Genomic DNA, 14,579 nt, shown 5'->3' on the forward strand with positions numbered 1-14,579 from the left:
CTCGCTATTCCGATTGTACTTCGGGAGTTTTATTTTAAGCGAGAGAATGGCGCCGCCGACGGACGGAGTGATCGAAGTCGCGCGAGAGTCCGCGATACACGTGCGGCAACGCGAGCCGTATCGCGAGGTCATGCCCCGCGACTGAATGGGAAGTTGCGATTACAATGAAAAATCGAGCAATTATGCGCGATGGGGTTGCACGCGAAAAAATTCCCACGCGCTGTCTCTGAAAATTTAGAATCCCGCGACTCGGAAACTGGGGACAACTATTGGGAGTATGATTTAGTTTTGAGGATTTTACGAGAGATGGTACTAATGTCAGTTTTGTCGAAGACATTTCAATCATAGCTATTGTTTCTTAATGCTATAATATTAATCCATGATATTTAGTCCTTTACTACAACTACTAACAATAGACACGGTAAAAATTGTGTTAATATCTCCAATAATATTCCCACATTTAAATATACATTCATCAACTATTTTCACACTTGTCAAACTTGTCTATCCCAGGATAAATTGGTTAAATCCATTGACCCGAAAAGGACAACATAACATAACTCAAAATTCTCGAATCACGACGTGACACTGTTTAAAGATATTTGGTGAAATCAAGAAAATGTTGTGTACTGTAAACTGCTAAATCCTAATGAAACTGTCACTGCTGATCGTTATCGACAACAATTATACAAATTGAAGCTAGCATTGGACTGAAAACGATCATCAATTGCCGCACCCCGAGTATTCTCGAGACATTACTCCATTCGGTTGTCACTTGTTTCGGTCGATGCAACATGCTCCGAAAGATGCACACTTTTACATATAATTTCGAACAAGTGTGAAAATTTGTTGGGAATTGGATCAACTCCAAAGAATCTTTCTATCGTCGCGGAATTCATCTCTTGCTAGAAAGATAGGAAAAGGTTGTAGAAAACGAAGGAAAATATTTTGATTAAGGTATTCGTTCATTGTGCTGTTTAAGTAAATCAGTTTTTGAGAAAAAAACTTTCAAAATTAAATCACACTCCTGATAATATTCTAATATTCTTGCCAACATACTTGCAAGTATAATTACATCTACTGCATATTTTGCATATTGCATCATATCGCATTGTATTGTATTGCATGTTTGTATCTCCATTTGCCACGCTACATGCTGTACACCAAACTCCATTAGCGCAGTCCAATTCCAATCAGCCGCATCATGTCTGGATATTCGCACATCATGACTGTTGATTATTCGATATCAAGCGGCGACGATGTGCCAAAATTGCCGACCTGCCACCATCTGTCGGCTTGGCAGCTCCGCGTTTAACTTGTGTTACGCGAAATATAACGCACGTTAACGCGATTACTTGGAATATCCATTAGCCACGTCTAAAAAAAAGAAGTATCGTTACGGACGATCTCTTCGAAGTCCAAAAAGTCCATCGCGATGAGAGGAAATTTAACGCAAGTAAAACAGAATTAAGAGCTAAGCACTCAGTAAGTGACGCCGCTTGCCTACAGCGCATTTCCCCTTATCGTGGTGATTTTTGGACGTACGAGAGAGATCGCATGAGGTCGTCCATGAGATCGTTACTTATTCTCCTTGCACGAAATGGCTAGAGGGACGCTCGCAAGTAATCGTATCAATATTGCGTGCGTCGTACAGGTTAAACGTAAAGCTGTCAAACCGACAGATGATGACAGGTCAGCTGCTTTGGAGCATCGTCGCAGATTGACCGAATAATCAAAGTCATGATGCGCGAATATTCAGACATGCGCATTCAGACACGTCAATTATGCGCCTGATTGGAAATGTTCGATGTCACTATGCTTAATGAATGGAATTGCATAAATGGAGTCTGATGTATTTAAATGAGCAGATGTTAAATGTATTTTCAACTGCACAACGATTCCAACATTTCGGCAAAATTTCCGATATTTTGAGAGACCATTCCAGAGACCATTTGGACTTCGTTATTATCGCGTTTCGGCAAAATTGCATCCCACTGCACCCTCTTGAATATCTTTTTACACGCCGATATATTTTTTCTCGGCACGCTGATCGTCCAGCAAGGAAAATTTCAGCGAGTCCGGTCCTCCGGTCGAGGTGAACAATCGGCGACAATCGAGACAATTCGAGGTGCGGATTGACGAAGATCGGCCGCAGTGTCAGCGTCGAACGCAACGCTTCTCTCCTCCTCGGTCGTCCGCGTGGAGGTTTTGGTTTACGGGCGACGGCGGAGGAATCGTAGCAGGAGCTAAATACGGAGTATCGGACAAACCGCGTGTAAACGGAAGTCGGATTTCTAATTAAAACCGGATGACCCGTGAAAATAGTCGACGGATAGTGTTCACCGGCGTCGCGATGCGCACCGAGCGTAACCCGCACTTAATCCACGAGAAACACGCTTAACGCAGAATGCCCCATATACGGAAATTCCGATATGCAATTACGCGACAGCGTTCGAGACACACGAGGAGAGATTAATCGAGTGCGAAGGCAAACTGCGAGAAAAGCTGAAAGCCGCTCGCGACATCGTCATATCCCGAATGAAATGCGGCACGCTCGGCACTTTTCTCGACGAATTCTCGAAAAGCAGCGATATCTTATCAGCGTCTCGCCCGTGACTTTGTCCCGTGACAATGTTATCTTACGCTCGAGCAAGTCAATGACACGCAGAAAAATATACGAAGAATAAAAAAAGTCGATTTTCGACAACCGCCAAGATGTTCATGCAAAAATGAACTCAAATTTTGCGAGAAAACATATTTAAGAAATAATAAGCGCTTGATCAATCGATATTAATATTGTAACATATTTGAAATATGAATTCTTTTATTTATAAATGTAACATACAACTGCTCCTCCGTGAAATTTTAAAGAAATATAAATATTTCTTTATTTGAAAAAAAAATTTAGTAAATAAGGGAGGGGTAATTTTAGGGAATAAAGAGATATGTATATAATATGCATATAATATACATTAGAACAAATAAATATTTTACTAATATTTAGTAACTTCAGTAGTTAGAAAACAATTCAAGTAAAATTGTATTTACATATAGGGTAAATTCTACAAGGAATTTACCTACTTACTGATTATTTGATTTACTTAATATCATTAGACAGATTATGAATTTGCTGGTAGATAATAAAAAAAAATATTTAGTAAAAAGAAAAGCAGAGAGGTCTCCTGTAGACTTTGACTTTTCGAGACGATGCATGTCCGCGAAAATTTCTCCGCGGTGTGAGCGCGGTCGAGTCGCAGTTTCACTGCTTATATTTTCCTACGTGATCGTTCGCGACCGAGCCCCGGCTGTTTTGTGCTCATCGAAATCTGTTCGATGGAAGGCGCGGAGGATGCTTGTGCGCAACGTCACGATCCGTTTCATTGCGCGAGAGGGTGTCACGTGTTTCGCGAAACAATTCGATTTGTCTTGCAGACACGCGGCGTTCTCGATAACGATCTCGATTACTCCTCCTACCCGGGACGCCGTCTCGCTCACGCGATAGATTAGAATTGATCCTAATTACGCCTCAGTGTAAATCCCGTATCAGAAGACTGCGATACGGTGCGACGCGCGACGTGTACTTCGGCTGCTCGGGGGACTCGAATACCATTACCGGCGTCAGATCTATTTAATTGTTGCTAATGCCAGTTCTAATGATCCGTTTCCAATCTCCAATCCGACTGCAGACTCGGCCGGGTGTACCGTCGTCGCCGATCCTCGCAGAGCTCGATACAAATCGGGGACATATCAAGCGTGCAAATTCCTCGTTCCGCCAAGTAGAATCTCGCGAAGCGTTAAAGATTTATCGGCGCGAGGAAAACTACCCTCTAAAAAGCGAAAATATCCAACATGATCGGTGTAAATTAATCTCTGTCTCATAGAAGCCAACATTTTTCTCGAATAACAGTTTTAGAAGAATCAAAGAATATATAATTATAGATCTAATAAATAAACATCCGAAATTAACCATCAATTTCTAAAAACGGAGTAACTGTTCGAACTGCCGTCCTTAGCAGTAATAATTATGACGTTCCAGCATTTAACATTCAATTTCCTAATTTTATTCGGAGCTTGTTATGACCGTCAGTGTAAGAAGGAAACACATAAAATTTATATAAACATTGACGATAAAATTTAGGTTTAAGATTTAATTGTACGGCATAAAAACCATGCAATTTTTGTTTAAAAAGTTTTTTCCTATGTGCAATAATTATCGAAATAGCATAAAGGGAATGGAACTTTGAGAGGTAGTTCCACCCCTTAAACCTGAGTCATTGCCGATAAAAAAAAATATGAATCTATTTTTGGCTACTCTACAAATATGCCGAATTTCGTCGAAATCGGAGACACACACTTCACGGATGTTCCTTGTTGCTGATTTATTAAGAAAGCTGATTTATTAAGAAAAAGAAGTGCGATCGTGTCTCAAATTCGGACATCCAGCCTAACTTTCGTGCGAATTCACTGCACTTCCGCATCTTTCTCACACGTCGTGAGGGAAAGTATCGACCGTATCGCTCGCGTTAACGCGCGACCCCACTTCGAATCTTTCCAAAACGGTCCGCTTAAGACTCAGGGCAGCTCATAAAGGAACGGAGCGATAATAACGTAATCCGCGTTTGCCTTGGCGACGCTCGACGTCGGCGTCGGCCGTCTCTACATCCGACTCGGAATCACCACGCAACTCCTGGACCAGTTCGCGAGTCCGTCGTCAGCGACAGCTTTGTTTAATCGTCACCTAATGGCTCTAATGTTCCGTTTTAACCCTTCGTTCGTCCAAGGGAAGTTGCAGCATAGTCCTTGCCGGAGATCTAAGCTTACAGCTTCCGAGCGTAAAGCTCTCTCTCTCTCTCTCTCTCTCTCTCTCTCTCTCTCTCTCTCTCTCTCTCTCTCTCTCTCTCTCTCTCTCTCTCTCTCTCGCTCTCTCGCTCTCTCTCTCTCTCTCTCTCTCTCTCTCTATTGCAAAGTTCTCAGCTCAGACTCGCTTTGACGTCTGTGTGAGGATCAACTCGATTGTTGAATCAGCGAATTGCTGTTCGATGTTTGCGGAATGTACATCGATCGTCGTGCGTTTATAGCCGCGGATCAACAGACGGGACGGGGCAGGGAGGGCAGCGGCCGGTATAGAAAGGACGCTGAAATCCGATTGATCGAGCTCAACGCTAATCGTACCGCTACAATACGTCGATGATCGCCGCGAGTGTATGCATCGCTGTGTATTCAGCGGATTATTAATATAAACGTCGTTAATTACAGCCGTTCAAGGGATGCTTCAAGGATCGAGCAAAGGGCTAGGGGAGCCAATGAGGAGATTATAAGCCGAACACCTCCGCGGACCCCGAATGTCGCGAAACGGCTGTCGTGAGATAACAAAGAGTGCATGAGTTACCCGGGAGGAGATTGCCTCGCGTTTCGGATCTTCTATTGTGCGAGATGTCCGAGTTTTTTTACGAGAGCAATTCGCAACGGAGAAAGTTAAAAGCCCACCTTCAAGGTCTACCGGCGCGAATCTTTAGGTGACTCTCGCAGCACGAGTAACGTAGATCTTGGCGTACCTCGACGTACATGTTCTTTTTGTATCTTGATATTTTTTGATATTTTTCTTATATTTTTTAAAACACTTCGCTATACCTGCTCATTTCTGAATAATTCGTCCTTTCGGTCTCCCGAGATATTTTGCTTTAAGCGGGGAATTACGTGTGGAGCAATCCGTTTTCAAGGCTGTTTTTACGAATTTTTTTAACAGAAACTGTAGGATCAACGGAATTGAAATTTTCACACTATATTCGTTAATGTTCAAGTATAAAATAAATTTGTTACTATCTATATGGAAAATACCTAAACCTTTAAACATGTTTATCTGGAAACACTGTTTTCTTAAACTGTCGACACGATTACGCAAAAATTATTGAACAAGAAAAATTATTGAACTTGAAATTTTTACACAATATATAGTAGATATGTAATTTTCGCCCCTACCTCGAACATAGTTATATTTTATCTTATTCATTTTTTTTTTAAACATGATTACAAGTTAGAAAAAATTTCATTTTCTATACCTTTTTTGTACAATCGTTATTTTTCCAAATTTAGCTTCACTGCGTTCATTTTGATACGGGCTATAATGGCAACCGTATATTTGAAAAATCTTTCTGATTTTTTGGTTTCAGAATAGTGAGAGGTCCGGAATTATATCGACAGCAAACATAGAGCTCGCAAACGGATGACTGCATTTTTATCTATAATTATAAATTAGATTGATCGGTTCTTGTAATTCAATAAAATTTATTTTATACTTTGAACATTAATGAACACACTATGAACATTTCAAGTCCATTGATCTTACCGTTTCTGTTAAAAAAATTCGTAAAAATAGCCTTAAAAACGGCCTTCCGCATGTAAGTCCCCACTTAAAGCAGCGAGACTTCTCAACTTGATTCTTCATGTGATCTAAATTATGTTAAATGTCGTCCGTGCACACACGGGAAAAGTAATTTCGTTAGTATAATTGAACTTTCTATTGCCCAGGAAGAATAAATTGCCTCCATCGAGTTTTAATCACAGACTCGCGTGCATGAACTGCACCTTCTTGCGACTGGCTTGAAGACGAGATATAAAGAACAGCCTTTTCAGATGCAGTCTTCGCGGCCTTTCGCAAAGTCTCAGTCTATGCACACGAGTCGGTGCTTTTAATACAGCTGAATATTCAGACAAATTTTTTCCACCACAATGAAACGGAAACATCTCCCGTTGCCGAAATACCTCTCGTCTGACCCGCTATACGATTGCGCGAGCTGAGATTTATCTTCCCCTGTGGCTACGAACGCTATAAATTCGCAAGCCTCCGAAACATATCGGCAGGCTCGGCGATGCGGATGGTTCCGCTCGCAGCAGTTCCAGCCAAGGCAGCCGGATTAAGCCTGTGCGGAAGCAGGTCGGCTGACACATCTGACACGCAAGGCTCGCTACTTAGTGCAACTTAATCCTTTTTAATTAAATGTTCTTCCGATCATCCTCTTCCCTACCGGAAACACCGCCCTCTCCCCCCCCTGCAATCCTCTCACAAATAAACCCACCATTGTCCGCGACAAGCAGCGCGCGCGCGCGCGCGCGCACACGAAAGCCGGGCGTAAAGGACGAAGGGGTCCGGTGTTATTAATTTTTTCGCAAGTTAATCGCGCTCTCACATACCTTAGCCAATGCCGCTTGGTGAGAGGTGTGTGACAGCAGATGGCGTCGTATTGATCGGCCACCCACACTATCAGGATTATGTAAAACGCAGTAGTCGTGTCGTTGAAGAACTCGGACATGAGCGCCTCCATTCCTGAAAAAGAAAGGCGCGAGAAAGCGCCCGATTAGTCGTAATCGATCGGTGCGAGGCGGCAGCTCTGTAATACACCGAAGCGAGCTTTCAAGGAGACGGACGAATTGAATCGTGCCATCCTGTCTTTGTCGATGACACTTTCAGCGTTTGAAAAGACACAGATGTATACGGGACGGATCGTGTAAAACTTAATAACTGAACCACCGGAAGAGTGTCGAGAGAATTCCGCTCTTGTCTGTGATACGCGGCGATATTTTTTATTCGACCGAGTTCCCTGAATCGTCGAGTGCGTACGTGTCCTAATCCGAAAAGGTGACGCGGGGGAAGTCAGCGGGAGCGATAGCGACGTCATCGTGTCTACTAAAGTTTACTCATTTGAAATTTCATTCAAACTTACCCCGCTCTTCAGGGTTCTTCAAGGGGGATGAATGAGGGTGAGTCTTGACACAGATTTAAAGACCCTCGGGATTTATAAAATTCGGGAGCAGAACGATTAAAATTGATCGCGGATAGGTCTCGGAATATTAAACTGTTGAGCCTCACACGAGCCAGTTCGAGTGAGGAAAGGCGAAGAATCAAGCGCGAAGGAAGCTTAGCTAAAAACGAGCGAACCCAACATTTTGCCACAATTCGATATCTCTTGGCGGCTGAATCCGGTAAACTACAGAACTCACTGATCCCCGAAATCCTCCGTAATCTTCCAGGCGTCATCGGAACAGTCGCTTTCGAGCGTGCGACGTGCGAAACGTTTGAAACAATAGTCGCGCACAATATAATTCGAAATTCGAAAACGTCGGACAGGTAATCGACACCGACGAGGGTAATCAGACGCCATCAAACGGCGAGCGTGCCCCACTAATCGAATAGTTTCCGCGCAATTAAAAGTCCGAAAGAGGAAGTGGAGCAGGGGAGCGTGTCGTGCGAAATTTGTTCGATAAATTCAACACCGACCGTTACATTGTTAAAACGATCGCGTCGGTCATACTAAGAGAGTCGAGCAGTAGAACGCAAACGGGACGGAGGTGGAGGGGGGGGGATTTTATGTATATATCTCACGTGAAACGTGCGTGATATCCTGTCTGCTGCTCCTGTTCTCGATCAAAATTCGTCGAACACGATTAACCGGGCTCGTCTCGTAATCCGATTCCAAAGTACGATTCTCCGCTTCTCGCCTTCTGTCTCTCCGGACAATGATGCGAATAGAAAAATTAATAGGGCTCTGGCAAGGGCCTGATTATTTTTCTCTAACATTAATTGAACTCTAGTTCGGATAGAAAGACAAGGGCCTTACACAATGGGATGTGTAATAAATGGTTTAATGAGCCCTTATAAGGCAATATTAATAGGATCTTATAAGGAAATATTTTTATTATTGCTTGAATAAAAATATTCGTTCCTTTCATTCGAAGAGATGTAGGCTATAATTTCTTTATTTCTTTATAACCTTGTTAGTATACAACAAGAATTTTTTATTTTAAAAATATAGCATATTTTACAATAAAATATAGCATTCTTTATTAAAGTTTTTATTAAAGTTTGCTGCATTTTAAAACAAAGATAATGTTAGGAAAATCCTTGGAAGAGACCAATGAGTATGGCAACTAATGAAACCAATAAAATTTATTTTTAATTGCAGTATAATTAAAAAATCTTTAAAAAAACCGGATAGAGCGTATCTACTAAAACAATACCAAACTGACAATTTTATTACACGCTTTAGATCTTATTAATTTTCTATAACAAAACTTGATTTTGTATATCTAAAGTGTCCTTAAAAGATCCTTCTAAAGCCCACATCAGTTTTCTATGTTAAAGCGTTATTTCGTAAAATCTAAAGCATCTCTAACAAATCCTTCTAAGGCCCTCTTCAGCTTTCCCTATGAAAATCTTATTTATTAAATATAAAACATCCTTAAAAAATCCTTCTAAGGCTCTTCTCAGCTTTTCCTATCAAAGCCTTATTTCGTAAAATCTAAGGCACCCCTAAGAGATTCTTCTAAAGTCCTTATCAGTTTCCCTTATCAAAGCCTAATTTTGTAAAATCTAAGATATCCCTAAAAGATCGATCTCAGTGATGTGGTAATAATGAGGCATCTCTTTTTAGGGCATCCTACTTTCAGCCTTATAAGGATGGTCTTAACAATTTTTTGTTCAGAAAGAACGAGGAGGAGGAACGAGTTATTTTCTCTCACTCTCTCCTCCTTTCTAAGTGTATTTGCTAGCGTGTTTCCTAATGAATTGTGACGATACGAGCACCCATGGGAGGCCATGCGGAAATAACAAAAGTATTGCAGGGTGTGCCTTGGCCAGGTCACGAAAGTGCGAAGTGACCGAGTTTAAGTACGTCAGCTCGAGGCTTGATTAATGACGACGCTGAAACTTCCCTCTTTCTCTCCTTCCCTTCCCGCCCTCTGCGAAATTAGTATCAAGACGGGGAGGCTCATGTCTCCGATATTATTTGGCGAAATTTTGTCCCGCCCAGACCTCGCGAATGCAATCGGACAGGCGAACTCTCTGCATCCTCTTTCGACAACGAGAAGAATACGCGGACGTAATTTTACACGTTCGCTATCAGCATCGCACGTATGTGAGGCGTCGGTCTCCCAGGAGAAACCAATATTACATATAGCGACAGCGATAATTTTTTTTCCATATTTGCACAAACGAACGAGGACTGCTTTGCACGATTAAGGGACGCCATACTTGAAAACTTTGCCGAGACAAAATTGCTCGCGCAGAAATACAAATTCTACACAAGTTTCTACACAAGCAGTTTATATACCTGCAAATTTATCACAAATTAATCGTAAATGAACTTAAATATATCCTGAACCCTAATAAGTTTGGCATCTTCAATCAAAAAGATATTGGGAGGAAAAATTCGGTTTGCTTACACAGAATAAAAATTTTATAAGATTCTTGAAAAGAGAATAAATCCTTCTGAATAAATGAGGCGATAAGTTTTTCTCAAATTTCTGATGAGTATATTTTGAGACTATTGTCAAGAAAATATTCTCGGCGATAATTACTTAAAAGAAAGAAAGAAAATAAACTGATATTGCTATAGTTTCAACAGCAAAATGATATTTTTTCCATGTAGTGCAAAAATAAGCTGGAGCATTGCTCAGTACGCGACGAAAACGATAAAACATCTCAAAATTGACATCTCGAGTTGTCAGCATAAATATTTGCCTCATATAAAAATTCTGCAATTTGTTCCACATACCGAACGTATATTTGCTCCGTACAGGAAAATTTCAGAGAACATTTTTGTATTTTTCTATATGTTTCCAAATGAACTTACAAGCCCGAAAATATAGATACGGAAAGCTTGCAAAAGGATTTCTACATGTACAGGGTGTAACATCAACATATCAGGTCAGTATGACGGGTTGCTGACCCCTATTCGGATAATAATAATATAGAGGTTACCGAAAAAGTCACTCGTTGACTTTGTTGATAATGATATTTGTAGTGAGTGCTCCCATTTATGACCAATATTTATCTCTTTAACTATCACTTTCATTTATTCTGCTTAATTCCGTAATATTTATTTCTCAGTTTCACTTTTTTAAATATCTTCTTTAATTCAATGAAGCTCGACTCCGATCGATAAACTGTCATAACTATCATGGTACAAAGTTAGTTGCACTTGTCATAACTGGGAGCACTGTCCAAATATCATTATCAACAAAGTCAACGAGTGACTTTTTCGGCAGCCTCTATATTATTGTCCAAATAGGGGCTAGCAATCCGTCATACTGACATACTGTATGTTGATGTTACAACACCCTGTACATGCTTATGTTTCCCACTAAATATGGTAAAACAAAGTAGCACATCCAGAGCAGGGTGATGACTTGACATGAAGTCTCGACGATCGTCATCCTCCCACGTAATCAATATTTTTAAAGTTCGTCGTCCACTTTGGCACCCCTTGATGGGGAAAAACGAAAAAGAATTACAAAACGTAGCCTATAGGGAGGGCTTTCCGACTGATTCCTGATAGCGAACGTGTTAAAGAGACAGAAAAACACAGGCGAATAACAACGACGCGAGTTATTCCGAGGTAATGACCGAGCGAATGATTCACCGGAGACTCGGGTCGAAGGTCGCACGAGACGGGCAGAGCAAACACGGCCACGGGGACGCGGCGAAGGAAAAGCGGACGATCTCTCGCCACCCTTTGTTTGCGTTGGCGCGCGCGAGCCGATGCCGCCGTGTACTCGAGATATCCGCGCGCAGGGGGTCGCAAGCTGCCGCGGCACCGCGATCTTTCGCTTTCGCGAAAAGACGCGCGCGTAAGTCAAAGGAGGGTAGACGCGGGGCGAGCGTGTGTATTATGCGAACGCTAGCGAATCGTGGCAGTGCTAGATGAAGGTGAGCCGCGCGAGACGCGGGCGGGCGCGGGCGCGACCGAACCGAGCGAGGATGGATGGTCCGGAGACTAAGGGTGCGACGTTAGATAATTAGTTTCTCGATCGGACGCAACGCGCGCTCCGGGAGAACACGAGGAAAGAAAACAACACCGCGGGAATGCTAATGAGCGGGCGCCCGCGTCCGCTTCGTATCCGCTGAATATACGCGACACCGTCAAGATACAAAGGTACAAATCGACCGGGAGACGTGGCTCGACACCGCTCACGGCGCTGCCTCGACAACGTGAGAAATTGCTTCTTAAGGGAGCGAGGGCGGCCGATTGTCTCGGCGAAGAAAAGAAAATCACTTATGCCGCCATTGTATGACGACACGACCAGACGTATATAACGCATCTCACATCGGGAATTACGCTGTGGATGCGTCGCGCGGCTGTCTATATCGAATTATCATGTTTACCCGCGGCCGGAGATTCCTCGAGTCCCGTAATTAAATTTAGAATCGGCTGCTCTTTTTCTTTCTCGCTTTCTCTCTCTCTCTCTCTCTCTCTCTCTCTCTCTCTCTCTCTCCCCCATCGAGCTTGCGTCACACGTCAAATGTGTCGCGAAGGGAAAAATTTCACGAGGAAGAAAGAGAGAGAGAGAGAAACGTAAGGACCTGCAAGACCTCGCAAAGACGACAGTTAAGTATATGTGTGAAGTCTCGAGTTTAATTACGACAAAGAATTAAATTAGATATTTATACAGGGCGTGCGGGGTCTTTTGGAAACAAAAACTTGTGAAGATTAATCCGATCAAACTTAGAAAAAAAGTCAAGTACCATTTTGCAAAAATTGCAATAGTTATTAAATTATTAATGATTGAAAATGACCATATTTAGAAGCTATTTTACTTGAAAATTTGCGCACTTATTTACAAAAGGATTTGTTTTGTTCAGAATGACCTAATCTACAATTATATGACGGCTATTGTGCGACGGATTCAAGATTCAGAGCTCAAAGTTCAATATACTCATATCTATCGCTATCGCATAATAGCCGTTATATAATTGTAGATTAAGTTAATCTGCACAGAAAAATCCTTTACTATTTTGCCAATAAGTACGCAACTTTTCAAGTTATCAATTATGAGAGCCTCTAGATGTGGTCATTTTCAATTATTAATAATTTAATAATTATTGCGATTTGTGCAAAATGATATATGACTTTTCTTCTCAGTTTGATCTGATTAATTTTCACAATTTTTTGTTTCCAAAAGATCCCGGACACCTTATGTAAGAAATTTGTAGAATGTTGAAATATACTAGATAATTCAGAATCATGAGTATGACAGTTAACAAAATTACTATAAAAACAGTGTCTAATTAATATATACTAGTACATTGTACTAGTATATATTAATTCGATATCGGAAAGAAAGAATAAGTAGAGTAAAAGAAAGAATAAAAGAATTGCACATTTAAAGAATTAAGGGTAACTTTGGAATTAAAAGAAAAACGTAAAAAAAATTTAGAAATTAAAAGAAATTTAAAGGAAAACAGGAGAGAGAGAGAGAGAGAGAGAGAAAGATTGACAATACATCATACAGAAAAGTATACGTTTGGGCCACTAAAGATATAAGGACATTAATAATTGAACGTCGAGTTTAAAGTACGAGATTAGTGGGAGTAAAATGATTGATCGATTGCGCATTGCAATAAAGTTGAAAAATACTAGAGAAGGAGAAGAGAAGAAAGAGAGAGAATCACTACTTCTCCATGTCGGAGTAACGCGCCGTCGGCAAAGTCCAATCATGCGGTACCGCGATTTCGCTAACAACCCTGCACGCACATGAATCAGTTACGTACGTTCGGCCTGCGCCGAAAGGATCGTTAACGTCGGATAATGCGCGGATAATGCACTCGTTTAAATGCATACTAGTCGGGCATTACCTCACCGTGTAGCTTAAGCCTCCAGCAGCGCGGCGGTATCCCGGAGCCGAACGTACGGCGAATCGTCTAACTCTTAGCCCTTTAGATCTTACCCGTCCTCTCAATTTTTATAAAGACATTAAAATTCCGACAACGGCCACGACCGCTCGATAATCTCGCACGGCGTTGAAATTGCACGACTAACGCGGCGATTTGTATCATCGCCCTTCTCTTCTCTGTCCCTCCCTCGGGCCGGAATGACGTGGATATCGTCGTTACTGTTAAACGATATGTCGATGCCGCTTGTTGTTGTTAGTCGGAGAGGAAATGTACTGTTTATTCTATAGAAATGAAAAAATATGCAGGTTTGTGTGAAAGTGTCATTAATGCTCGCCGAATAAATTTTTTTTTATTTTTTAGACATTTTTTCTCTCAGTGCTGTGTAACTCTCTTCGCAATATCAGCGGGCGCACTCTGGAGAGTGTAAAGTTGATTGTTTCACTCTGGGGTTAATGATCCCTGGAAGTGTACAGCCAAGTATCAGAAAATGTGCATAACTCGAGCGTTGATGACATGAGTAGATTATTTGGAACGTGCGTTGCAACTGCAAATAGAGGGATGATGAAGAGCAGTACGAAGAGCTGTTGATAAAAAGAAACAGGAAACATGAAAAAGCATAACAAGGAAATAAAAATGGACGACTAAAACCTACATTACAAAGAGATTAAGGAGCGAAATGGCGACAAAGAAAATTAAATCGCGGACTTTTGTATGGGAAAGGTCAAAAGACTCAGTATGGATTAGCTCGTAACAGTCGCACGCCATTTCTGGAACAAGGAGATATTGCATAAGCTCACGTGAGGGAAGATATGAATAGCACTAATAAATTCATCAGGTAGCGACTGACAGCGATGCTCATAGCCTTGGTCGTAAATAAATTTTTCAAAATTTCGATGCGACAAACGACTAT

The 14,579-nt window shown here is 41.6% G+C and overlaps 1 protein-coding gene across 2 annotated transcripts in view; it reads right to left on the bottom strand.

Annotated features, from left to right (window-relative positions):
• LOC105190030 (membralin) overlaps nucleotides 1-14,579 on the bottom strand; it is a 140,407-nt gene that overhangs the window by 66,745 nt on the left and 59,083 nt on the right. For both annotated transcript variants that reach the window (XM_025301314.1, XM_025301315.1), the window contains exon 10: nucleotides 7,192-7,324. In XM_025301314.1, the coding sequence (XP_025157099.1) occupies nucleotides 7,192-7,324 (133 nt within the window). The remainder of the gene's footprint in view (nucleotides 1-7,191; nucleotides 7,325-14,579) is intronic.

This window comes from Harpegnathos saltator, unplaced genomic scaffold (assembly GCF_003227715.2).
Source record: "Harpegnathos saltator strain DR-91 unplaced genomic scaffold, Hsal_v8.6 scaffold41, whole genome shotgun sequence".
NCBI classification, from domain to species: Eukaryota; Metazoa; Arthropoda; class Insecta; order Hymenoptera; family Formicidae; genus Harpegnathos; species Harpegnathos saltator.